The sequence below is a fragment of the Ceratocystis lukuohia genome (genome assembly GCF_044167205.1).
Source record: "Ceratocystis lukuohia strain C4212 chromosome Unknown Supercontig4_pilon, whole genome shotgun sequence".
Classification (NCBI taxonomy): Eukaryota; Fungi; Ascomycota; class Sordariomycetes; order Microascales; family Ceratocystidaceae; genus Ceratocystis; species Ceratocystis lukuohia.
Window position 1 is genome coordinate 1,431,658 of NW_027263523.1, and position 26,490 is coordinate 1,458,147.

Below are 26,490 nucleotides of genomic sequence, written 5' to 3' on the forward strand. Positions count from 1 at the left end.
CACGTATGTAGCTACCCAGCTGTAATCTCAGCGTTTGCGATCTCGATACTGCAGCTCATGCGTGCGTGCATAAAGCGACGGAGGCTGGTCGCATCTCTGTCAGCCACTTCGGTGATAATAGATAGCAAAGGGGCCACTTACAGTGTGTACACACATGGGAGGGCAATACAGCGCACCGTAAATACGTGCACACGCAAGATGGGAGCAGGACGGACAGAAAGGGAGGGCAGAGACTACGCGTGCAATGTGAAAAAAAAAAAAAAAAAAAAAAAAAAGAGAAAACAGCGTCAGCTAGCGATAAGAGAGCTCTCTGGGAGGAGCGCAAGCGAGGGGCAAGCTACTACTACATGGGGGAGAGGGAGCAGAGCGCGGCATGGTGTCTGGCCCAACAGCAGCAGCAGCATTGGGCTGTTGACTGTTGATTGAGCTGTTGCTACAGTCTCGATACCGCCGTGGCTTTTGCTCTTCGCTTTTCTGTGGCGGAAAAGAAGAAAGAAAGAAAGCAGAGCAGCAAAAAAGGGAGGGGCCTGGAAGACAAGCACGAAGCACGCAGGCAGCACACAGCACGCAGCACGCAATGATTGCCCGAGACACGACTGTAGCTGCAGGCTGTGAAATGTGCAGGAAAGATGCGAGAAAAAACGCATTTGCGATATGGAAGTGCGTATGGGGGGGGGGGGGGTCTCTGGCTGATGCGAGTATGAGACCCATGTAATCTTTTCTTTTTTTTTTTTTTTTCTTTTCCCTTTTCCCCCGTTCCTCGCCTTCCCTAGTTGTCACTTGTACTAATTCTTTTAGGTTCTTTCTCCTTTCTGCTGTCGTTCTTTCTCTACCCTTGCCAATTCGCACCAAGCAAAAAACAAGATTCCTTGCACTTCTTCCGGCAAACGAATGAAGATTGCCTCTGATTGGCTAGTTCAAGTCCCGACACAGCGGGAAGGAAGCGGGGGCACATCACAGCTCATTGCGGGGCCCGAGACCCACGATAAACTTTCGGGGGAGGGGTCGGACGGTAGAACTAGAGAACTAGAGAAATTAGGGGTAGAGAAAGAGTTTAGGCAGGCAAGAAAAAGGAAGCAAAGGACACGGAAAGATGGGAACGGAGAAACGGACAAGCAGTAAGGCAAGTAGCCCACCCACACTTTCGCCTGTCTTTCCTGGTTTTGTGGCTGCAAGAAAGTGACAAAGTGACAAAGTGGCTTTCAGTGACAAAGTGGCTTTCAGTGACAAAGTGACTTTCAGTGACAAAGTCGCTTTCAAGTGCCAAGATTTCGGGCTTCGAGGCGAAGTTACAGCAAGAAAAAGGGAAAAGTAGAAATTAAATTTAAATTTAAATTTAAATTTAAAAAAACATGATTCCAAATCGGCGCTTAGCAAAGTACCTTGTACTCTCCTCTCCACCCACTCGCCTCTATCTTCAACTGCCCAGGTCCGGGGCTGTTCTCCATCGCCTGCAGCTCTCCTATTGGGCTCTGGCTCCGCCAACACTGCTATGGCTATGACGAGCACACACTCACACTCGCCCTGGATGTGGCTTCTCACTCTCTTTTCCTCTTCTCCCGTCTTTTCTCCTCTTTGGAGGCTGCCTGAATCTCCGGACGGCCCGCTAATTGCTACTCACCAAAAGCACAAGCGACCAAAAAAAATCAGCTACAAGATACGCAGAAAAAGGAAAAAAAAAAAAAAAAAAAAAAAGAAATCACGTAAAGTGCCTGTCTCCCTGACTCGCCTGACCGGCGGCATGCAACGGCTTTTTGCTGCAATGCCAGTTGCATGCATTGATAAGTGATGGAGCGGCGTGGATTTATTGTGTATGTATGTATGTAGGTGCGTACGTACGTATATGTCCGCATGTACGATTCGTGGCCTTGTGATGGGCTGCTGCTTCGCTGATAAGAGCACAAAACAAGATTTACTAGTGTGAAAGTCCATGGCCAGCAGTATACCAAGGTAGCAGCGGGCGTCGAAGAAGCCAGAGAAGATCGCTAGAAGCCGTGGCCTGGGGTCCGAGCACATCTTTCTTTCTTTCCTTTTTTTCCCTTAGTTGCGTCTTTTTCTTTTTTTTTTTTTTTCTCTTTTTTCTTTTTTCCCTACGCCTGCTAGCTTGCAAACTAGAATGCAGACGAACAGCAACGAGGAACCAAAGGGTCGTTTTAGGGAATAGCCCCCTGGCCAAGGTCTAGTCAGGCGCCATCCAACTTCGCCCTCAAGTAGTAGAATACGATGTGATATTGACTGTATTTGGTTTACCGATGTGCAGCTCCTCATCCCAGACGCACCCCAGGCTCTTGTCGTCGGCCTATGCCACATACTTTTGCACCTGTTTGTGTGGTGTATAAATATGTGTGTACATATATTTCTTTCTCTGTTTATTCCCCCCCCCCCCCCCCTCCTTTCTCTTCTCTTCTTTTTCTCCTCTTGCTTTCCTGTTTTGGGAATGAGCTGATGGCGCAGGGAGCAAACACAAGCACACCGCAAAGCAGCGGAGAAGAGGGGCAAAGGGCACCGACCGAGTCACCAAGGGAGGGAAGGGCAGCAGCCACAGCCGGGAGTGTATCCAGAACGAGGCCAAACTGTCCGGACCGGTCTGCGTGACAAGCCCAGCACAGCAGCATATACGCTTGACGATCCTGAGTATCACCCCACCACCGCAAACACGTCACTACATAGTTCGAGCTGGTCGCGGCTTGCTGCGGCCCTACCCGCTGTTGCTTGGTTGCTCTTTAACGTTTGTCACATCATACCAAGGGAGCGAATATCCCAGGCCGTACTACAAGTATCGGTACTTACTTTTGCAGTGCATGTTCGTGCTTCTTATGGCTTGTAGTGTGTACTCGGTACCTGTAGCGCCCAAAGATCCTTATAGGTCGTTATAGCCGCTGTAGTACACACACCTTTTTTAACCCCGGTGGATTTCAGGGCGCCCTCAGCCTTGCGTCTGCTCGGGACGGTTTAGGTTGGCTTTTGCCATGGGGCACAGATTAAGCAAGTTAATGCTTGTGTTACAGAGGGAAGGGAAAGAAGAAACGAAAGAAAAAAAAAAAAAAAAAAAAGGAAGGGCACTCAAAAGAGTCTTGGTGAAAGAAAGAAGAAGAAGAAGAAGAGGGCACGAGTCTCGGCCAGAGAAAGCAACTCACAAGGAGGAGCCGGGAAGGCCCTGCACCACTGCCAGTAGCTTGTTTATGCCTCGGGAAAGTGTTAGCCATGGGGGAGGGGGGGTGGATAGCAAGCCTCCGAGTGACAGGGAGCGACACATGACTTGGCTTTGGGACATGTCTGTATCTCGGCGTTTGCTCTTCGCTGTCTCTCGCCCGCTCTCTCTCTCTCCCTTCTGCTTCTTTTCCTCTCTTCCTCTTCCCATCCTTTTTTTCCCTCTATTCAGCTTCCTCAGCTTCCCCTCCTGCTTCTTCTTTTGCCTTTTGCTCTACATGCCTGCTTAAACTCCGCGGAGCACAGAGGGAGGGATCAATCCTCAAGATTAATGCCGAAAGAGCGAAAAAGCAAGATATGTTGGCCAAGAAAGAAGGCAAAAAAGAGGGGGAAGTCGAGACTCCATGGGTCTCGGTTTTCTTTGTTACCAAAGTGACGGGTCGAGATAGCAAGAAAGCGCGCCGTGGCCTGGCCTGCTACTCTGGCCTGCTGCTCTGGCCTGGCCTGGCCTGGCCTGGCCAAGCTCAATGGGATAGGTGGAGCACGCACACAAGCGAGGTATTAAAACGATTGCCAGAAGCAGAAAAGGGGGGAAGTGAGAGCAGTCCCAAGCAGTGTCAAAAGTCGAAAGACATGCTGCAAAGTTCGTACTGTGTTTTGTTTTGGCAGGAGCAGCATGAAAGAAGCAGTTTCTCTTTGCCGCGATGTTGCCATTTTCGTTTTTACAGGGCTTCAACATGCCATACACCACCACCACCACCAGCATTGCCACCGCTGCCACCGCTGCCACCGCTGCCACCATTCATAGCAGCCCCCAGGGCAGCAACTTGGGCTTTTGCCAAAGCACTCCGCGGCTTTCATACACCCCCTGCCTGCAAAGACACACTTTGCTGCACCCTGTTTTGCCTGGTCTGAGAAGCCCATTTCTCTTAGTCACGGCAGAAGGCGGCGACAGCACAAAGGAAGAATAAGAAATTGAAGGAATGTGGAAAGCAAGGCCGAAGAGCAGCAGGAAGGCAGCAGCAAGGACCCACAACGACAAGACAAGTAGAAAAAAAAAAAGGAAGGAGCCAAGGCAACGTTTTTTTTTTTCTTTTTTTTCTTTTTTTTCTTATTTTTCTTATTTTTCTTATTTTTCTTATTTTTTTCTTTTTTTTTTTCTTTTTTTTTCTTTTTTTTCTTTTCTCCCTAGATGGCCCAGTTCCACCTCTCTCTCTTTCCATCCCTTTCCTTCTCCTCCTGCTTCTAAGCTTCTTGGAGAACACCGCAACACCAAAAGCCTTATTGCAGCGCTTATCAATATCAATATCATCACACGCCGCCCCATATGATTCGCGGGTCGCTCAGCATTGCGGCCTTAGGGTCTGGCGGTGCCTTTACGGCCGTTGTGCCTTGTGCCCTTGGTATCGCCGTAGATTTTGACTCGTCGCACAATCTCGTTCGTTGGCACCTCTCCCCTCTCTCCCCCTGCTGTTTTGCCTCTTTGTGTGCGGCCATACTCCTCCTCCTCCTCCTCCTCGTCTTTCGCTCTTCTTCGACTCTGCTCTCGCTCTCATACACTCGCACACCAAGCACCCAATGCAGCAAAAAGGGGGCTAATGACAGAGGTCTCGAGGGTGGCTTATATTTAGCAGTCTCCTCACTCTGCTTCTTTTGTGGTCTGTTTCTTGATGCTTGCCTCCGTCAGACAAGCATCATTTCTTTTTGTTTCTTTTTTGTCTTTTTCGCAATATCACAATGTCTTCTGACATAATAGCTATAGCAGCACAGACGACCAGAACTCCACAAAGCGCGCCCTACCCCCCCCCCCTCCTTCTTCCTGCTGCTCCTTGACGATTAATATCTCCTTACGTTCCTGTTTTTTCTTTTCCTTGCTGCTTCCTCGTTCTCATAATTCCCTTCTTATTCCCATATGCTATTCTCTCCTTCCCTCTTGCTCGTTCGCTCTCTTCACGAAGCCATTATGCTTGTTTTAAGCTTTCATGTTTGTGTATGTTTGCGTGGGTTGCAAAAGCAACCATACGTCAAGGGCAGAGGCCAAAGGCCCAAGGCCAACCCGAGTAAAGGGGAAAAAAAAAAAAAAAAAAAAAAAAAAAAAAAAAAAACGACTAGGACCAAAAGCCGTGACATAAGGCATTCAATGCCCCCCTAGTTCTATATTGCAAGTGAGGAAGCAATAAGCAGCGCGCACCTGTGTGGTAATATATGAAATGCTGCTTCAATAGCAAAAGGCGTCCCTTGTCCGTCGCTACCGGCTTCCTCGTTCTCGTCGTAGACCCAAATTTAGCTTGCGGCAAGAATCGAAGACAAGAAAAGAAAAGAGAAGAAAAAAAAACCCCCCAAACAAACAAACCAAAAAAGAAAGGAAAGGAACAACGGTAGACCAGGTCTTGATATGTGGCTCAGACTCAGGCTTCACGAGCTTTGTTACATGTGCACACAACATGCACAGCAAGCACAACCCCCATAGAGATGTAGGGTCGGGAAATATATATTAAACATGGGCCTGGCTACGTACCAAAAAGGCTTCCGGAACAAAGTTAGAGGGGAAGAAGGGGCAAAAATAAAACTTTGTTTTGTACGTCTTGTTTGTCTCTCGAAACAAAGGAGAGCAAAAATAGAGCAAATTAGTCTTCCGCGGACTAAAGGGCAACTTGAGCCGCTCAACGTATAGTAGGGTTGGTTAAGGCCTAGGGTTAAAAACAGGGCTGGCCTTGAGTCTTAGCTTAGACCAAGTAAAGTTTATGCTAGCTAGACCTTAGTTTCAACCTCCTGGGAGGAAGGATTGGAGGCTGTCTTCTGCTGGCCAAATATTCCTTTTGCTTGTGTTTTTATTTTTATGTTTATTTTTGTTTTTCATTTTCCCTTGTGCGCTTAGTGCTTAGTGCTTACAGCATACAGGGAGAGCAGATGGTTAAGGGCTGTGTGTGTGTGTGTGTGTGTGTGTGTGTGTGAGTGAGTGAGTGAGTGAGTGAATGAGTGAGTGTTTGTGTGTGCTTGGCCCGGCTGTCTTGGCAAAGAGACAACAGCCAAACATGTAGTTGGTGGTGAGTGAGACAAGTTTGGTTCTACAGCCAATCCGAACGGCACAGAACAGGCTCGCTACTTGACTTGGCTGCTGTACTACAACACTGACACTGCATCCGTACAGGGCACTAAGCTAAACCATGATGGCTTGTTGACGTGCCTGGCGCTCTCTGAAGCTGACACGTTGGGGAGAAAGAAAGAGGGACGAAAAAGACAATCTGACAAGAAATAGAACACAAACAAGCTAATGACGAAAATGAAGAACAAGGAAAATAAACGACAGGATGAAGAATACGCCCCCCAAGTCAATCAGCCAGAAGGCAAGGCGGCAAGACACAAAGGCGCAGAGACAAGGAAGGAAGGAAGGAAGGAGCAAGAGGCGAAAAGAAAAAAAAAAAAAAAAAAAAAAAAAAAAAGCTTTCTGGACGATGGGTGAAGGAAGGGTGAAGACTGCAGTAAGATGCGGAGATTTACAAGCAGGAAAAAAGGGAACGAAGGAGACAGAAGGGACTTTGGAACAACACCCAAGACTGGGAAATTTGTCAGATGCTGATGGTCCGAAGCACAGACGAGGGCCAAAAGGCAAAAGCAAGGAGCGGGCGGTGCTTGGAAGCTGGCAAACTCTGGGAGCAGAGTGGGAAAGAAAGAATATGGGCAGAATAGACGAGGGGGGTCTTGGGCGAATAAGGGAGGGAGGGGAGGGGAGGAGGAGAAGAGAAGAGGAGAGGAGCAGGAGGGGACGAGAGGAGGAGGGGACGAGAAGAGAAGAGGGCGAGGGCGAGGGCGAGGATAGAACGAGACTTCGCATCAGTAGACAGGAGACCACGCTCGCTGGGCAGGAGACCTCGCAGCAGCAGGCAGGAGACCTCGCTCGCTGGGCAAGGGCTCTGATTACAGGAAGCACCCGGTGTGTCGGAGGAGGGGACATATCAGAACACTTCTATAGACAGTAGTCACGCAAGAAACCAAGGGACAAAAACAACCAAAAAAACACACAAGACCAGAGTATAGTGGAGCTGGGAGCTTGAAAATCCTTGGTCTTGTTTTGAGATACGGTAGCATGTCGTCGATCCCCGACCTTAAACGCCCCCTGCCCTCTCGACTTCCACCTCAACACACCCCCGACCTCACGCAAGCACATTGATGTCTCGCATCTATTTTATCCACAACTGTTCTTAGGCCCCTACTTTGATACTGGCTGTTTGGGTGGGTTGTTTTGGGACTATGATATTGGTCTAGATCCTTACCGCCGTCGTATTGTGCTTGCTCTTACCTGCTTTTCTTTGCTTTTTCTTTTTTTCTCTTCTCTTCTCTCCTGGGCCCTTTTTGCTGCCCTTCCGTCATATTTGCCTGCTATCAATGGGAGAGCTGCACACACTTGAATGGAGCTGAAATCTCATTGCATACTGAAGGTGCAGGCGGCAGCCCAAGTTAGTATCAACAAAGACAACGTTTGATTGTGATGACAAAGGCAAGTAGCAGTGGGAGGAAGATGACGGGCATGTCAGTAGCCACCGAGATTTACATGCAATGAGGGAATTTGCAATGTACGTCCACGTCAGTCAGTCAGTATTCGTATTGCGAACATGTGAGGGAAGCTTTTCAAGTGACTGGACGGACGGCAGCAGCAGTAGCAGCAGCACAATGCAGGGCGTCAAGGCCAAGGCTGAGAGTGGGTTGGAGTGAGGGATCGATGGCAAGTTGGATCAAGAGATAAAAGAAGAGAGGATAAAACAGGAAAACAGGATATTGCGCGATGAAGGAAGAGAGAAGATGACAGGGTTGAAGATCAGAGGGGCTTGGATGGAAGTGGAAGCAATGGTGGAAGCAGGGCTTTTGAGACCTCTGGGGCTCTGGGGGGGGGGGGGGGGGGGGCTTGCGAGAGAGGCTGCACGCTGTTCAGGATACACGCCGAAAAAGAAACTACATAACACGATGACTAAAGGAAGGTACGTTTACGTTTACGTTTACCCGTACCTACTTGCAAGACCAGAGCCGGTGTATGGGCGGACTCGCTGCAATTGCCATTTTTGGCGGGGTTAGACTGGATTATCGAATACTTTAATTCTAATTTTTCTTTTTTTTTTTGCTTTTTTTTTGCTTCTTTCTTTTTTCTGTTTTTTTTTTCTATTTTCTTTTCCTTCTTTCCTTAGTGTCCATTTTCTTTTCTTTTTTTCCTTTTTATTTCTATTAATTTTTGCTTTTTCCTTTTTCCCTTTTCCCTTTCCCTTTTTTGCCATGAAAAAGAGTCGAGGCCGACGGGTTTCACACCCCTCCTCCTCCTCCGTCCAGCCCTTCTCACCCGTTTCCTCTTGCTCTTGCGCCCCCTCTGTCTGGACGCTTGCTTCCCGCTCCCGCCCTCGCCTCTCTGGCCTTCCACAAACTACAGCCCACGGCAAAGCTACAAGTTCCTTCCTTGGCCGACGTTTGCTTGCTCCCATACAGTGATCCCATCCCGTACGATGCAAACAGACAGGCAAACAAACAGCTACGCACGGTGGCCCATCCCATCGCAGCATAAACCGGCGGCGGCCCTGGGCAAGCAGACATCCAGGCACTCCAAGCTGCGCCGATGTCGAGCCCGCTTCAGCGCCTGGCGATGTTTGCCGTGGGTTTCTTCGTCTGTCTTCGTGGGAGGGCAGAGGAAGCAGCTCCGAGTCTGGAAGGTCCCATACGCCACAAGCAAGTCTCGGTTTCCACGTCGCTCTTTTCTCGGCCTCTGAAGCTGTCGGTGGCCTGAATAGAAGAAAAGGAAGCAAGCAGCCATGCTCTTGAGGGCCGTAGCAATAGCAATAAGCTCCAAGAGGACGAGCAGCAAAAATACATAAAATAAACGAAGAAACAAAAAAAAGATAAAAGAAAAAAAAAAAAGAAAAAAAGTCCGCCATGCAAGGAAGCTCAACAAGTGTTGGTTGGACTCGCATTAAACTGGGGGGGAAGGGAGGTAAAGCCAGACTAGACTCACCCCCTGCGTAGGGAAAGAAACACCACCCCCTCCCCCATCGTTGCACCCCATCCCACCCATGGTACTCTGTAGCCAGACCCCTGTCAATTATAATTCTTCTCTTGTTGACCTACTGTGTCTTCTGCTCTGTGTCTGTCTCTGCTATTCCCCACACCCCCACATCGTGTTACTTGCTCCAGACACATACAACAACAGGCACAATTCTGTGCGAGTAGAGGCAGCTAGCAGCAAGTAGCAAACGCTGAGGACTGTCCCTGCCGCCGTTTTCTTCTTGCTTTGCTTTTCCCTGATCGCCTGGTTTTCCCTCGACTCCCGGCTGATGTTGTAGGGCTCTCTGCCAACTAGCACATGTGGTTTTGTGCTTTTTTTCTTTTTTTCTTTTTTTTTTTTTTTTTTTCCTTTTTTTCCTTTTTTTCTTTTTCTTTTTTTTCCGTTTTTATCCCTCTTTCCTTCCCTGGAGTTCTTCCATTAATTCATCGATTTAATCTATTTTATAGCTGTCACGTCGTGGCTCCTTCCTTGCTCTTCCGAGTTCCTTTTTGGGCACTTGCTTCATCCAAATTTATCTATTACTAGCTTTAGCTCATACAGCTGACTATAGAAGAAGAAAAAGAGCAAACTAAGAGTGCTTCTTGCCATTTTACCCTGGAAGCTAAGCTCACCACGCTGGGTTTGGCTCTTTTCTTTTCTCCTAGCCGTCGCCTGCCTTCAACCTCTGGGGTTCCCACATATATAAAGTCTAGACCACTACCCGCCCCCGTTGGTGATGCTTTTTTCTCTCTCCTTCAACCTCACCCCAACTGCCACTCGACCTCGTCTCTATATTCTTATTCTTGCTGTCCCGAGAACCTCTCTTGCTGCCTCTCCTGCCTCTCCTGCCTCTCCTGCCTCTCTACTCTTCTTGCTTGCTACTGCATCGCAGCCCCATTCTGTTACGGCCGCTCTTGCTCTTTTCGTCTCGTCCTCTCCCATCTGTGGCAGGTCTAGAAAAAGAAAAGAACAAAAAAAAAAGAAAGAAAAAAAAAGAGAAAAAAAACCCTGCCCGTCGCCTCGCCGCTTCTCTTCATCGTGTTGGCTACCCTCTGCACTGCAACCTCTCACTCACGGCCTCTAATACGCCTTGAGCTCGAGTACTTTGCTTGCCAGGTACTTTTTTCTTCTTCTTCTTCTTCTCTTCTGCTCTCCTTCTGGACTCTCCTCCTTTTCTCCCTGGCAGACAAACTGTTATTCGCATCTGCTTAAATATATATTTTTTTGGCCTTTTCTTTTCCTGTCTTCTTGTCTTCTCGTCTTCTCATCTTTTCTTCTTTCTTTTCTCTTCTCCTGGTCCTGCATACTGTCTTGCAGTTCTTTGTCTTATATTCCTTGACGCCTGCTCTCTCGCTTTTATACGCAAATCTAAGCCTTGAGTCTTGTGAGCAAAACAAAGACATTGATACTGCATGCCTTAGTCCTTCTTAAGCTCATCCGGCTTTAACTATTATACATACACACACACATATATATATACATATAACACCCTCTCTCTTTCTCTCTTCTCTCTCTCTCTCTCTCTTCATCATCTCCCATCTGTCCTCCCCCCCCCCCCCTCCCTCCAACATACTCTACCCTCTCCTCTCTTTTCTTCGTCAAGCTTCAACACCCTGCTTGCACCACTAATTACTTGCTCTCACCATGCAACCCACTCGTCCTGAATACCAGAGCCGCTCGGCTTACCACTCTGACTCCCGCCCACATGACTCTTTCCACGATCTTCCAGATCACCACCAAGCTCTCCAGCACTCGCACCACGAGCATTCTTACTATCATCAGACCCCTCTTCAACACCATCAGCAAGCCCCGTCCCATAATCACCATAAACCCCAGTTCCACCCAAGTCTCAAGGCTAAAAACAACGACCCTCGTAACAGTGTTGACTTTCTCACTGGCCGAGATACTGCTACTGCACGGGCTAACTCGTCCGCCTCCGCTATTTCCACCGAAAACTCACACTCTCCGTCTGTGTCACCTCGCTACAACTTGTCGTCGGTGAACCACTCCTCAACCTCGTACTTCCCCACAGCTGAGTCGCAGGCAATCGCCCACGCAGGCGAGCACTCTAAATCGCATACAAACTGTAAGTACTGTACTGGCTGGCCCTCACCTTCCACAACGCCGGGCTCCGCTGGCTGACACCTTGCCCACCACAGCTGTTTCTCTTCCGTCCTGCAAAAATCTTCTGGACAAGGTGGACAAGTCCATGTCCTTCTCTGCACCTCGTCCTGGCTATTCCCACGGCGATAGCATCCCCCCCTCATCATACGGCCACCCTCATGCGGCTGCTGCTGCCCCCCGCTACTCATACCCTCCCTCTGCGCCTGATTCCAGTTTCGTCGCCGCCAATTGCCCCCAGGCCGGCAAGTACGTCTCGTTTGGACAGTCTCTTCCTCCGGATCACCCAAAGCACCCCATGTACCACCGGTACCTGGAGCAGAACCAGCAGCAACAGGGCCAGCAACAGGGCCAGCAACAGTATCACCAGACTGCCCACTACCAATACCAGAAACACCCTTACCATAATAACGGCGTGGCCCACCCCCCCAACTTCTCCCAGCCCAGCTACGCGGCCTCTGGTGCGCCGCCCTCGCAGAGACAACACTCACACTCTCGAGAGCAGCGTGGCTCTAAGCCCCGGTACAACAAGGAGTACACGCCGGAGCAGATCCACTTTTGCCTGTATACCTTTATTGACAAAAAGCTGAGCTGGAACGAAACCTTGGACCGCTACAACAAGCTGTTCCCCTCAGACCAAAACCGCGGTACCGCTGGCCTCCAGGGCGTCATGTACCGTGAAAACAAGGTCTTTCCTTGCACCGACAAGGACGGGAATCTCATCTACAACCCAACCACTGAGCGTTTTGAGACATCTAGCTTCCCCATCCGCTCGCAGGGAGACAAAATTGGCCTTCTGGACCGCTACCCAGATGCTGCCATTGGCTACTCGTGGGTGGACGATGCCGATAAGGAGCGCATTTGGGATATTGGCATGCGCCAGAAAAAGCAGAGAATGCAGGCCAGACAACGCCAACGGGCCATGGACTCTCTCCCGAGTCCTCTCTCTAGCCCGGGTGCGCAGACGTAGGTAGGCATGTACTAAACGAGGGAGTCCTGGTGGCGGGGGGGGTAATTGTCTCTTTTCCTTTTCCTTTTCCTTTTCTTCCATCTTCTTGTTTTTCTCTTCTTTGTTCACATTCTTGATTTCTCTTGGTCGCTTTCAACTTTCGTCTGTTTTGGACAGAACCTGTCATGGTGGCTGGGATATTTGATTAGCTTTTGTTTTTTTGGTTCCTGTTTTCTGTTACTTGTTTTGCTCTCCTTGGCTCAGAGGGCGCGAGCACATATATAAGATGGCTGCCATGCAGCTTGTCCTATCTATATTCGCCCTCTGTTTGTATGATTCCCATGAAGGTACTGTTACCGTCTACAAGCAGTTTCTCGCTTTTCTTTTCTTTTCTTTTCATTACTTCTTCTCTGTCCCCAGTCACATTGTTTGTTTCCTTTTGTTCTTTGGGAGAGGGAGGGCATCGCAGAGGCGTTTTTGGGCCCTACGTGATCATCTCCCCTTTATTCTTTCTTTCTTTTTTTCTTTTTTTCTTTTTCTCCATCTCCAGCTGCACCAAAATACTATTAGGTTATTTATTCAAAAATTTCTTGTCTTGCCGGGAGTTGCAAGTCACCCGTAAATTGTGTCCAATCCCTAGTACTCTGACATCTCAGTACCCTCCATGTCTGTTGACTCCCGCATTAAATCGGCGAATGCGCTCTAGGAGCTTGGCATCCATATCTTCGTGATTTCCCTCTTTCCCTGTCTCACTGTTGTTCGACCCTCCTCCGCCAATGCCCCCCGCATGCACATCCATCCAGTTGTCATCTTCATAGTCAGACATGGCTATGTCATCACTGTCATCAATGCCGTCAGCGTCGCCGTTAATGCCAGCGTCAATGCCCCAGATGCGGTCGTTGCCATTGCCCAAGTCCGAGTCAGATTCAAGCTCCTGATCGGGATAGTCGTTGCCATAGTGGTTCTCGGCTGAAGGGGGGCCAGACGTAAAAGTTAGCGTTGTGTTGCATGTGTGTTTGGCAGACTGCCATTTCCCTTTCTCCACATTTAATTATATTCCCGCGTCGTTATCTTTTGCTTACCATTTTCGTCAGATTCGTCAGACTCGTATCCGAGCATCTGCGTGTTGCGGTCCTCATAGAAATACTCCTGCTCGTCCTGATCGATAACCAGTCGCCCAATCAAGTGCCGGGGCACGTCCGTTGGCACTGCCCGAGGGTCCATAATGTGGTATTCCTCCTCGACATAGTCGCTATCATCGTCGTCTGGGGCAGTGGGCAGTGTTATGGAAGTAGTGACAGGTGTAGGAACAGCAGCAGCAGAACGAACAGAGGCGGCAGGCTTGGGCTTAGGCTTAGGCTTGTAACGGGAAACCGGGCCTTTATGCTTCGGGGCTGCATTGGAGGGAGGCTCGGCCTGGGGCTCTGTGGGTGCCACGACCTCACGGGCCCAGGCATCCATAACCGATGCCATCTTATCCATGTCATGCACCTGCACAATCGGCCTTTCGACTGGCGGCCGCCGGCCATGAGGGATTGCTAGTGGCCGTCTCTGCTGCGTTGACGGAGTCGCCGGCACAGGCACATCAACGCCGCTTTGGTCGTCGATGTGCAGTGAGAGAGGCGAGCCTAGCGGCGATGCCATGCCCGAGCCTGCCCCATCAACAGCACGCATTTTCTTCATGTTTCTCTCAACGAACACAACCGTATTACGCCGCCGCTTGGCGGTCATGCTCGATAGCGAAGATTGCGAGGGGTACGACTGCAGCCGCTCTGTATCTGCCTTGGATATGTGAAAGGTTCGCTGGAGTTCGTCTACTCCGTCGTCGTTGGTCTTCTCATTGCGGGGGGCGCTGCTGACGTCGTAGGGGCACCGCCGGATTGAAGTTGCTTCTCCCAGCGCAGCTCGTCGCCTGGGGCCGAGGCTTGAATTTGCGGCCGAACATTAGAAGCACTGCTGGCCGGACGATCGCCGGGACCAGCAGCCGAAGCTCCTAAAGGGGCTTTGGGTATGGGTATACGTCGCTTGTACACCCAATTACTAGCGCTACGGGCCCGCTTGTTACCATCGGTATCAAGCTCTATAAGAACATAGCAGACAAGCGGATGGTAAGCCTTTGCATTAAGTTTATTTTAAATGGGGAGCGAGACGGAATGTTGAGGGCGGGCTTGTGTGTCCTACCTAGAAATGTCAAGGGCGTCTCGTCGTCTCTTTTCCGCTTAATGCGGATAACCTCGGGAGGCCTAGCCATGGTTCTAAAGAGATAGAATTTTTTTAAGTTTAAAAAAAATAACGATAAAATACAAAAGCTGTCAGAGCAAAACAGAGACAATATATGGATAAGGCTCCCGCCGTGTTAGCTATTGCTGGGGTTTGAGCTCTGAGCAAATATTGAGAACATTAAGTCTTTTTAGGCTGTGGATATTTGTTCACTTAAGTTTTTTCTCTTTTCTGCTTGCTGGGCAACGCCGAGCCAAGATTGGGCTACCACGTGACGTCACCGATTTTTGTTATCTTCTTATCGATAAGAGAGTATATCTGTGTAAGAAGATAGGGTCCTTTGTACAACATTAAGCTATAACCGTTTTTAGGCAAACTACAAAGGTTGTACCTAGGTACCTGTTGATATTGATCTGCGCCTTCTGAATGTGGGAATATCGCCAACTTTCGGATATGCCAAGTATCGTCAGATAGCATTTGCTAAACCACAGTGCACCACGACTCTACAATGCAGAATAAGGCAGTTGCCTGGGGATAGGCTAAACTACCCCGGCGAGCACAAAGCAACTGTCCCCTACCTCCAAACTTTTTTTTTCTCCCATATTTCCCCCTCTATCTTTCTCTTGCATACTTTCCTTTTCACTAGGTGGGCGCTGGCTGAGTTGCGCACTCTCGCCGAACTACCACCGTCATTCTATTCTATGGACACTTCCATGGCTACAGGACTTTCACCTCCCATATCACATGGCCTTAACTATGAGCTGCGTGGAAGTGGGCCGCGTACTGCCCCTCTCCATCTTCGATGCTTTCCCCAAACTCCTGCCAGGTCTCAAGAACACCCCTCGTTTTCCTCCGAACGACGGAAGATTCGCCCATTGTCACTCATTTCTATAAAGGAAGAAGAATCGCCACTATTATATGAAACTGTGGCGTCGCATCATTCCAAGACAGCAGCAGAGTTCAATCAGCCAGACAGATACGCACGCACAATACATCGACAACTCCCAGACCATACGGCAGCTGCTTCCCTTAATTATATGCGCTCATTAAAGCCATCCTCCCGACGTCCAATACCTCCAAGACTGAAGCCAGACTCCTCTCGCCCATCTGCAATGACAGCAGACTATGCTCCAAAACGCCAGGCCTACACACGGCCTAATACTTGGAGCCCAGGTCTCTTTACTTCGTTTCAGGATGCCTATTTTGCACGTCAAAGCCCTGCTAGAAGTCTACATGACCTACCAAGCCCCATTGACTCGGAGTCGTTTTCCATACTGGGTTTCCAGCTCCACAACCCTCTGCCCCCCCTTTCCTCATTAAAGCTGCACAGCTTTGATTTGCCAGTGGATCAGACTCGCCAGGTGCCGCTAGATGGGCTGCTTCGACATCTTGGGTCCTTTGCGGCCCCTCCAATACAAACAAGTTACGCCACACGTCTAAGTGCCGATCGTTTTGTAGCAGGGTCGGCAACACGAACCACCGGGGGACATCCAATTCCTCTAGATGAAAGACAATATGCAACCTGGACCTCAAACTACAAGCCCAAATTTGGTCACCTTCATGAGGCAAATTCCGGGAGCGCCGTTTCAGCAAGCCCTCTGTTGCACCAGGAAAAGAAATGGAAATATCCCCCAGCCCCCCCGCAGTCTGGATCCTCAATCCTGGCGCCGCAAATCGTTCTTCAGCGCCCAAGCAGCTCTTCACTACAGTGGGTCGTCAACCGAACTAAGACTATGCATCGACTTTTCCGATCTCGCTCCTCTTCAAAGAAAGCTCACGTTTCTCCATGTGATCGCAAGCTTCGCACTCCAAAGTACCGGCGCGTCGAGCCATTAGATAGCCTGCTTCAGGCTCCTGTCTCTGCTCTAGCTGCCACGCAAACCGGCTTCGAGTACTGTTCGTTTGAACAGCTGACTGCAGAGCCGTAGTGGGCCTCTGCACGAAGATGTCGCCGTACAGAAGAAGCCTGTCTATATAGCCCGAGTGGTCGTAGAGGCGCTGGAGAACTTGAGGCGGGGGTTGTAATGCCGGAAAGCGGACCGACTAGTTTACGGGCTCGTGTCAAGAGGCTACCTTTCAGAACCGTAAGCAAGAAGATGAAGCTAAATACGGAGGACGGTACAGTAATGGCGTTTTAAAGTAACAGATATTCATGGGTATTTATCTTGCCATTTCATCTTGAACACAGCATTTCTATCAATTTTGTTGAATAAAATCACATCGTGAGTACTATAGAATCCCGGTTTCCGTTTGCCTGGGCGTTAAATCACTGCTTTAGCCGCTTCCGTTGCGGCTCTTCGTTTCCATTATCCTCCTGGTCGCTTAATTCAGCATACTGCGTTTCGGGCTGTGTCTCATTCCACGCTTTAGTGAACATAGGGTCTTTCTTAGCAACCTCGGCATACTTGAGCAGTGCCTCGCGTGGGTCCTCATGCAACATTTTGGCTAGTGGGATATTCTCCGAGATGTGCTTTTCATCTGGCTGGCTTTTCATAAACGGCGTCTTTGTTTGCATCTGCGGGCGGCGTGGGTCCTTGTGCTTGCTGTTCTTGTTGCCGCCTCCGGTTGGTATGCGCGTGCCTGGCAAAATGCCGTTAGGGTTGACAATTGAGTCTCCAGATAGACCTATGGCTTGGTCGACGGTACGGGAAGGGTCATCATCAATGTGCCGCTTTTTGGGAGCACGAGACATGACTTCGACGGCGCCACGTGCAGACATGTCTGGGTTGTACAATACGTGAACCTCGGCATTGGCTGATGTCGTCACGATCTGGTTGATCTTGGGATGCCAGTCGACCGTGATAACGGCAGAACCGGGCGTGACTGGTGTGACGAGCTCTGGCTTTAGATTTGCAGGGTTCAAGATGTGGAGATTCCCACTTGGAGAACCAGTTATTATTGCAGACGAGTTGGGTGCGTATTTGATGTTGGACATGGGATAGGCCTCGCTCGCTGACTCGTGGGCTGTTTCGACCAAGGGCTTGGTAAACTTGCGCAAGTCCCATAGCTTGATAGTGTTGTCACCACCGCGCGTAACGACCATGCGGCCATCGGAGGAAACGTCAACCCCACTAGTCCAAGTGCCTGCTGCGTGCGCATTGCGAATTTCTGCACTAGCCCGCCAAAACGGCCCGCTGCCATTGTACACTGCTAAAGAACCGTCAAGGGCAGCGGTTACCAGCACGCTATTCCCTCCTGATGGCGGTGCTGCCCAGGTAACAGCTGTCATTTTGATGCGCCCTGCTTGAACTGCACTCTTAGACTTCCACACGATGATGTCCTTTTGCTTGCGCCGGTGGTTGACATCCCAGATTCTTAAAGTACTATCGGTTCCTGCAGTCACAAACAAATTTCGGTCCGTCGGATGCCATGTGCCTGTGGTGATTTCTGAAATGTGGCCAGTTGTGTTATTCATATCGCGTAGGTACATATCTCCCTTGACGAATTCGGTGACAATGTCACCGTCACGAGAAAGCAGCTTGGCTTGTGGATGCGCCGAAGTCACTAGGAACATGCCACCTGACAACGGATTGAACTCGACGTGGTAGATGGGATGCGAGTCGGCGGTGCTACTTTTTGCTTTGCTCTCCCAGGGATCGACCGTTCGGAAAGCACGAATGGTCGTTGGCGTCATGGAGGCAAAGTCGTGTAAACGGATCGTGCAATCCATCGAAGCTGTTATCATGCGGCCACCGGCTGGATCCAGGGACACTGTAGTGACTGCGCGCTCATGTGTTTTGATGACTAATTCGTGCGACACTGGAAACTCATCATCATCGTCGTCGTCGTCGTCGTCGTCGTCGGAATCATCGTCGGAATCGTCACTCTTGGTTACTGGTTTCTGCGGCTGAGGCTGTGGTCCGTATCCGTCGTCATCATCGTCGGAGCTTCCGCCTGAGTCGGAATCGCCGTAGCCAACAAGAGCCTGTGTCTGTGGCTTCTTGGGCTCTGCAGCTACTGTTGTTCTCTTGCTACGGTCGATTTGCGCAGCAATGTTTGCTTGCTTTGACTGTTTTCCAAAAGACTTGGGCAGAAACGCCCGCATCGGATCGTCTGGTGCTAAGTCGGGTGTTTCAATTTCGAAGTCGTCGTCGCTCATTGTGAGGATTGTGGGACAGGGGATTAGCAGGAGGAATAAAATGAAGAGGAGAGATATTCCGTTGTAAAAAAAAAGAGACGTGTGATGGTGAAGCTGAACAAAGCGAAGATCAAGAACCGAATAAAGCAAGTAAATTATTGTGGGTCTCTGACCTAATAGTCGAATTCTGCCCAGGGCCAAGGCGGTGAGATAAGCGTCACAGATTTTAGCTGTCTACTGATAGAGAAGATGACGAATGTCGAGATAAAAAAAACACATACAACACTGGGGATTCTCATGTGGTCACCCACCATAATACTAGCCCAGCGCTTTGTAGGTTAACTAGGGGAGTATGTATGTATGTATGTATGTTCTATTTAACGTCTACCTACAGTTATTTCACCGTAATACGACGGCCTTCCGGCCGGGAGCACCTCCCGGGCGGTCCGCAGTGACAGGAACGCATAGACTTCAACCTTCTCCTATGACTTTTTAGGGTCCAGCAATATAGCCAGGAGGGTCTCTGTATAGCGCGGCCCGAGGGCGTACCTGTCGGGATCTAGGATTGGTTACCTGATATTTTTGGTTGGTGGAGGCCCCGTGTAAAAACTAGTCTAAAAGGCCCCCGGCTGTCGGCACGGGGGGTAGGCCCCGGCGGAGTACAGTGGTTTTGTCCTTCCATGCGTGGCTGCTGCAACACCTTCGGTTTTCCCATTTTTCACATCCCCCTTTCCCCACCGACAAAAACCCCAGACAAACCCTAAACCCAGAAGTGGAAACGACTCCCAACTTCCCCACAACCATTCGATCCTCTGAAAAATCTGCTATGTGTCCTGAAGCCATGAAGATCATGGAGGCAAGACAGCAGATTCCAGTGCAGTCTGGGAATCCCGTCAAGCGACGAGAAAGTCAACCATACTGTGTGTTAACTAGGGGAGAGCGGACGGGATCCCGTGCTTTCTACAAGCTATGATCGTATGTTGGGAGATTCAGGAGGCATCGGGTTTGATAGAGAATGCTGTCACCTCATAAGAGAGCAAAAAAAAGTAATAGACATACAACACCGAGGATTCGCATGTGGTCACCCACCATACTACTGGTTCGGCGCTCTGTGGCTTGACTAAGGGGGAGCAGACGGGACCCCGTATTTTCCGCAGGCTATGGTCGTATGTTCGGAAAATACGGCCCTTATCCGACATTATAGCCGATTTTGGTTGTCCGGGAAGTTGAATAGGTGCCGAGGGAGCATCAGCAAAGCGAGGCAATGATTACACGATGCGGCATCAGCCATGCATATGGAAGGACAAACCCGCTGTACTCCGTCGGGGCTTAACCCCCGTGTCGAAACCCGGTGGCCTTCTAGATTAGTTCAGGCGCGGTCGTCGCTGACCGTCCAGATGACGTGAGCCAGCGGCTTCAAGTAGCACCGCACCCGGTCCCACCATCACACTGCCGAGACAAAGTACCAAGTGCCGGACTACAGCAAACTGAACGACCTCAGTCACCGATGGGGATGCATGGGCAACGCTACGAAGCTAACAGCAAGATTTGCGAAGAATCTCCTTGGGTAAGATATCTGGCAGGAACACTAGGCCCAAAATGGAGGGCGTGTCGAGAACACATAACAGGCGACGGACTAACACGGCGAGATGTGGGCTGCTCAGCTTTGTTTGGAAGTTGGGAGCTACCTATGCTCTTTCCTTTTTTCGTTTTCTTATATTTTGCGGTTTTTATTTCTTTTTCTCTTGTCCTATGACGACTACAAGACAAGACGAGTAACAAGCCTACTTGGAAGCATACACGCTGCTCGAGGCACTAGGACCGAGCCCAGTATGGCATTACGCATTACAAGAGAAGCTCAGCAAAACTACGGCAGCTAAAGCGCGCCCCCAAATGATAAGCAATAGGCCACAAGCGCAGTGTAGTTAGGGTATGCCCAAATAGTTCGCAAGACAGCAGCAGACAGACATGGGATGGAAGTTATAAAAACAGCCATGCTAACCCACGAATGCAATACCTGTAGTAGGACGGACAGACAACAGCCAGTCTAGTCTTCACAATGGCCCGGAAGATTAGCAGACACCAAGGAGCACTCCGAACAAGGACCAGCACTCTGAGCAAGAGCCCATAGCGTATTGGGTAGAGCAGGGGCCCCTTGACCAACTATCTCGCTCAAGACAGCCAAGATATTGTTGGAATGTTAGGGGGCGAAGATTCAGGTGCTCATAAAGGCTTCAAATATCGGTGTAGTTGGCTAAATGCACACAAGATCGCAAGCTTTCTCGAAAGTGCCCTGGTTCCTAGAATAAGCCTCTCTATGTCCTGCATGCCAGATTACACCTGATGTTAAAGGACTACAAAGATTATGAGCCACACATCAAACTGTCGCCCCAGGAGGGGCTGGGCATCGCGCATGGATATGTCGCCTATGCTCGAAAACATAGACGAGTTATAGGTCTGTTTAATTCAACATTCGGGGTCTATGCCATGCAGTCAATACTACGCCAGCTCATGTATAAGCGGTACACATATAGCCTGAAGAAAGCTTCATCTACTCACTATTGGTGTAGAATGGATAAACTCTCCTTCAGCAGACCCTTGAACAGAGAGCATAGCAGTCATGAGTGAATGTATAATGTCAGTGGAAGTATGTCGTAATGCAAGCACAATGGTGAAACGCGTATGTCCAAATACATGATATGCTAATATATCAGGGCCAGGCCATGTGGCGCTGCTTGAATTATGGGCTGGCAGGCATGAAGCAGGTTACATAGCCCCATGCCGTATAATTTACCAGTAGATCGACAAAGCAATGAACGCCAGCTCCTACGCCATGCCAGCCCTCTCGGACGCTTCCTTCCATCAATGGGCTCAGGCTCACTCCGCCGTGGCTAGTGGCTGAACAACTAGAGGCAGCCATCAATGTATCCAATGCCCCAAGTAGCATGACATCATAAAGAGATGCTCTCAGGCACAGCCATTGCCCGCCCACGCACATGCACGAAGAACATCAGAAGACAACGAGAAGGCTTTATCCGAAAGACATGCCATCTAGAAGCTTTGCAGAGGTACTAGACTCCGGACAGAGAGTCGTAGGTCAGGCTGGCACTTGGCAAGTAAGTGAGCTAGCTAGCTAGTTAGAATGCCGGGCATGCTCGCGCTTAGGATTCTTTTCTTCCTATCTTTATTTCGCTTTATGATGGAGATCTAGTAATATACCTGTTTGGGAGTGATTGTGCTCCTCTCGTCATATTTCTTTAGTCACCCCTGCAAGGTGCTCTCTACACTACTCCCCCTATTCCTGAAACAGGCGCAAGTGCCCAGAGCCCGATTTTTGGTGACTGTCGCACGTTCATCCCATCAAAGGTATGGATGGTATAGGTTGTCCGCCGGCCGTTCTACTTGTCTGCGGTAGTTTTTGTCGATATTGGACGATGCCGGCCCTGAACGAGCTCGTGCTCAGGCTATGTGTCTCTGTCTGGTTTAGAATAGGGCAGTGATTGCTTCCTGTGTCGCCCTGTATACTAACAAGAGCAAGGCCTTGATCCCATGAAGCAACCCACGTGCTCGTGCTCTCCCCCACTCTGGATTCCAGCGTCGCCATCTACCGCTTGATATTAGATTCCCTGCCTCTTGACGGAGCTTTGGCTAGCAGAAAGAGCACCATGCCATGGGCACGGCACTACCTACTGCTACTACTACTACTACTACTACTACCTAGACATCAAGACGGTCGCCCCGTTAGACATGATACATCCATCCCTGTCGCGCTTTCTCAAGGGCCGTTCGCTAAGCTAACATGGGGCGGTTTTCCAAGACTGATACAGTGCTTTTCTATTTTTTATGAAACTGCAGGGATGCTGGGCCGAGTCGGCATTCTAAATAACAAGCCTTGACTGCTGAGGAAGATTCAGATGCTATTCTACCAAGTGTACAGCAAATCTTGCCCCTTTTTGCTACCCTCAGATGCAAACCCTATGCTAATCAGCGATAGTGAATTTCTCCATCAGACATCCCCCTCTAATACATCCCTCGAACTCGCCTAGGCCGGCCACTGGAGGAAAATGCAACCTTGGCGTTGGTTGGAAGACTTGCAAGGTAACCCAGATCATCAGGTTTCCCTATTCGATTCGTGACGAAACATCCCCATGATCTGATGGGTATTGCTGTTTTCTTCTTGAAGTGGGCAGCTGGCATCCCGTGGGTTTACGCAGTACGTGTTACATGTGCGACGTATGGCCTGCCAAGAAATTCTTACAATAATGTCTTCTCTATCTCTAGACAGCTAGTTAGTTGGTACATACGACAGACGGAGACGAGGACGGAGATACGGACCGAGGGAGAGAGACACAGAGGCAGGACTCACGATGAGGTTGGTGGCCTGAGCTCAAAAGAGCCAAGACGCTAATCAACGAATTGCTGCCCTAAGCTTCCGCCAGGTCTGTCCTTCTCTTCACCACTCATCTTCACCTTCCGCCCCCATTATTACACGAAGGCTCCCATAGCGATGTAGGTCGATCTAGAGATTTGCTATGCTAGAAAATACTCGCTATCATGTCGCTATACCTACCGTGTTCAGATGACCGCCCGGCTTTGTAATTCGCAGAGCAGCCAGAATAGCAACACTTGAGATGATCAGGTCAGATTCTTGGCTTGGTGGCTTTTGCGTAGCTAAAATAAGAGACACGCTCTACAGGGGTCAACCCAAGGGGCACCCATCATTTCGTGTACATCGTGTTGACGTAGAAGGAGGAGGAGAGTGTATCATGATGGCAGGGGAGGAGGGCTTGGAGCTGTTGTGGCATGCGAGAAGGAAGCATCATGCTGGCATGGAAGAGACGTCGCCGCAGGGACTGCGATCTGTAAGCAGAGATCTACTTAGTCCTGCTCAACATAGCTTCTATCTCCTTGTCTGGGCCGTCCAAGAACTTATAAAAGCCATCAAGTCCCCGACCTTTGGATAGAGGTTTGGACTTCTCTCTCCACCACCATCTGCATTTTCCTTTTCATTCTACTATCTTCGATAGTGTACATTCTTTTTTTTTTTTCATACTCATTCAAGTTTCTTTCACTTTTTCTCATCATCTTTGCATACCATCATTCATTCTTTCTGTCTGTTGACTCATACATTAAACACTTCAAATCTCAACACTTTGTGCATATCTACTGATACCGGTTATCCCCTGTCTTCACTTCTCTTTATATTTTATAACCCCAACTTTGTTTATACACTCCACTTTACACTTCAGTCGTAACCATGAAGTACAACACCATTGCTGCCTTTGCTGCCTTCGGCGCCCCCTCCCTGGTCTACGCTGCCTCGGGAACTATCAACGTCCTCACCATGAACGTTGGTGGCCAAGAGGTTCCCGGCGACAAGGTTGAGAACGCCAAGACCATTGGCTCGCACCTTGCCCAAACCAACTACGATGTTGTCAACATCCAGTCGGTAAGTTTCTTGACGGCCCAGCCGGATCCTTGTCTCTTCCCGGTAGCACCTACTAACTTTGACCCATTAGGACTTTGACAACCACGACTCCATCTACGAGACTGACAAGCATTCCCACCGCACCACCACCTTGGGCGGTCCTGGTCAGGGAGATGGTCTCAACACTCTTTCCAACCTACCCTACACTAACTTCCGCCGTATCAAGTGGAACAAGTGCTCCAACGCCGAGGGTGGCGATTGCGACTCGCCCAAGGGCTTTACCTTCATGCGCGTGCGCGTTTCTGAGGGCGTTTACATCGACATGTACAACCTGCAAACTGATGCTGGCATGAAGGGCGACGATGTCTCTGCCCGCTCTTCCAACCTAGGCCAGGTCTCCGACTACATCAAGACCTGGTCTGAAGGCAACGCTGTCATGGTCTTTGGTGACACCAACTCCATCTTCAGCCGTACTGCCGACAACATCAACATTTTCAACGAGCAGAATGGCATGACGGACGCTTGGTACACGCTAGTGCGCAAGGGCGATGCCAGCGCTGACATCACCTGCTACAACCCTTCCGACACCCTCATGTGCGAGCTTGGTGACAAGGTTATCTCTCGTGGTTCCCCCCTGCTTAAGCTCGACGCCACTGCTTTTGAATATGTTGGCGACAGCTTCCTCCAGTCTGACGGCCAGGTTCTAAGCAACCGCGACCCCGTCAAGGTCAGCCTGACCTGGACCCAGGGCGAAACTCTGCACCAGTCCGACTTCGTTGGTGAAGCTGACGGTGATGCTTGGTTCAACGATGCTACTGCTCTATCTGCCAAGAGCAACCGCCCCAAGACTGCTACCATAGCCTTCTCAGGCGGCGACGTTGTCACCCAGGTTTCCCTGACCCTCAATGACAACACTAAGTTTGAGCATGGTGTCGTTGGCAGCCAGTCGAAGGAGCTCAACCTAGAGGTTGACGAGTTCTGGACTACAGTTGACCTTTGCCAATGCACGGAAAGTGGCTCTGGCATCGTCTATATCAAGGCTACCACAACCAAGCAGGGACTGCTAGAGGTCGGCAAGGCCACCAACAACTGCCAAACCCACAGCGCCCCCTCAGGCTTCCAGATTGTCGGCTTTGCCGGCCAGAGTGGAAGCCAAATCGAACAACTTTCCGTTATCTACGGCCTCCGCTAAATAAGACGGAGGAGGTAACATCACTCATGATTTATGGTGTCAATTTAAGCGGCAGTTTGAGCTGCAAAAATGATGTGCCGACTTTAGATCATCCTGGCAATATATAGACTTGACTGCAGCGAACCATAGAACATACACATAACCAATTTCAATATAAGCCCCGATTTTCGGAACATATGATAGTCCCTTATTCTTGACTGTGCTCGAAATAATGTCTGTCGCCTGTCCATAGCTTGAAAACTATTTCCTTGCCAAACTCGCCATCACATCTTCCCTCTTCTCTCCCTTAGGAGGAAGGTCTTCACAGGTACACACAAGAAAAAGGATAACCAAAAAGAAAGACATACAACACTGGGGATTCTCATGTGGTCACCCACCATAATACTAGTCCAGCGCTTTGTAGGTTAACTAGGGGAGAGCGGACGGGATCCCGTGCTTTCTACAAGCTATGGTCGTATGTTGGGAGATCCGGGAGGCATCGGGTTTGATAGAGAATGTTGTCACCTCATAAGAGAGCAAAAAAGTACAAGACATACAACACCGAGGATTCGCATGTGGTCACCCACCATACTACTGGTTCGGCGCTCTGTGGCTTGACTAAGGGGGAGCAGACGGGACCCCGTATTTTCCACAGGCTATGGTCGTATGTTGGAGATACAATGCGTTTATCGGGCATTATATCTTGGTTAACAAGCGCCGAAAGAGAAAATAACCAACGGTTTGGTATCTAGCCGGCTGCGACAAAGGGGCAGACACGAAAAGAAATGCACGCAGCGGTCCGCACCTGTGCTCCGAGAAAAGCACTCTTTGCAGAAATCGCCTAGCCCGGGCTAGAGACAATGCAAGGGGAAACGGAGAAGCTGAGCATCTCACTTGGGAAGTGCCTCCGAACAGCTCTACCCATGTACTGTACGACACTAATGGAGTGCTTACACTACGCAGCAAGCATTCCTCCGTTCAAACTCCAGCCTGGCACCGGAGAAGCCATCCGGTAAGGTACGCTATGCCTCAGGACTCTGCAAAGTCTCAGGTAATGAGGCAGTCGGCCAACTAGCCAAAGCGGGTTGCAAGAGCGAAGACATTTTGGTTCCAAGAGCGGCGATGTCACTCATAGCAGCGAGATGATGGAAAGACAAGGCCTTCAAAGTAGACCTCCGCCACTGGATAAAAGATAACGGCCTGAAGATTAGACATTGAGTCACGCATTGAGCTGCCCAAAAAACGGTTGATATCGGCTGGACAAAGGGAATGCCCTGATGTGCAGTCTCCCGAATCTTGGCAGCGTCCTCCAGACACGGCGACTTCGAGGGATATCATAGGCGGATTAAAC

At 49.8% G+C, this 26,490-nt stretch overlaps 7 protein-coding genes across 7 annotated transcripts; 4 read left to right on the plus strand and 3 right to left on the minus strand.

The window, feature by feature from the left end:
• Window positions 1–3,887: 3,887 nt before the first annotated feature.
• Window positions 3,888–4,121, plus strand: HOO65_040380 (uncharacterized protein; the record flags this gene model as incomplete). The annotated part of the gene is made up of 1 exon (XM_071000648.1): window positions 3,888–4,121. One exon carries the CDS (start codon window positions 3,888–3,890, stop codon window positions 4,119–4,121), a length of 234 nt encoding a protein of 77 aa, XP_070859223.1.
• A 6,695-nt stretch (window positions 4,122–10,816) lies between these two features.
• HOO65_040381 (uncharacterized protein) lies at window positions 10,817–12,263 on the plus strand (the record flags this gene model as incomplete). The annotated part of the gene is made up of 2 exons (XM_071002813.1): window positions 10,817–11,258; window positions 11,332–12,263. The coding sequence occupies 2 exons, from the start codon at window positions 10,817–10,819 to the stop codon at window positions 12,261–12,263; spliced, it is 1,374 nt and encodes a 457-aa protein (XP_070859224.1).
• A 631-nt stretch (window positions 12,264–12,894) lies between these two features.
• On the minus strand, window positions 12,895–13,973 carry HOO65_040382 (uncharacterized protein; the record flags this gene model as incomplete). Its single annotated transcript, XM_071002916.1, has 2 exons — window positions 12,895–13,277; window positions 13,325–13,973. The coding sequence occupies 2 exons, from the start codon at window positions 13,971–13,973 to the stop codon at window positions 12,895–12,897; spliced, it is 1,032 nt and encodes a 343-aa protein (XP_070859225.1).
• An 83-nt stretch (window positions 13,974–14,056) lies between these two features.
• On the minus strand, window positions 14,057–14,493 carry HOO65_040383 (uncharacterized protein; the record flags this gene model as incomplete). Its single annotated transcript, XM_071003055.1, has 2 exons — window positions 14,057–14,322; window positions 14,424–14,493. The coding sequence occupies 2 exons, from the start codon at window positions 14,491–14,493 to the stop codon at window positions 14,057–14,059; spliced, it is 336 nt and encodes a 111-aa protein (XP_070859226.1).
• Window positions 14,494–15,574: 1,081 nt separating this feature from the next.
• Window positions 15,575–16,390, plus strand: HOO65_040384 (uncharacterized protein; the record flags this gene model as incomplete). The annotated part of the gene is made up of 1 exon (XM_071000649.1): window positions 15,575–16,390. One exon carries the CDS (start codon window positions 15,575–15,577, stop codon window positions 16,388–16,390), a length of 816 nt encoding a protein of 271 aa, XP_070859227.1.
• Window positions 16,391–16,728: 338 nt separating this feature from the next.
• Window positions 16,729–18,561, minus strand: HOO65_040385 (putative WD repeat-containing protein; the record flags this gene model as incomplete). Its single annotated transcript, XM_071000650.1, has 1 exon — window positions 16,729–18,561. The coding sequence occupies one exon, from the start codon at window positions 18,559–18,561 to the stop codon at window positions 16,729–16,731; it is 1,833 nt and encodes a 610-aa protein (XP_070859228.1).
• A 5,236-nt stretch (window positions 18,562–23,797) lies between these two features.
• On the plus strand, window positions 23,798–25,160 carry HOO65_040386 (uncharacterized protein; the record flags this gene model as incomplete). The annotated part of the gene is made up of 2 exons (XM_071002832.1): window positions 23,798–23,989; window positions 24,060–25,160. 2 exons carry the CDS (start codon window positions 23,798–23,800, stop codon window positions 25,158–25,160), a joined length of 1,293 nt encoding a protein of 430 aa, XP_070859229.1.
• Window positions 25,161–26,490: the final 1,330 nt, after the last annotated feature.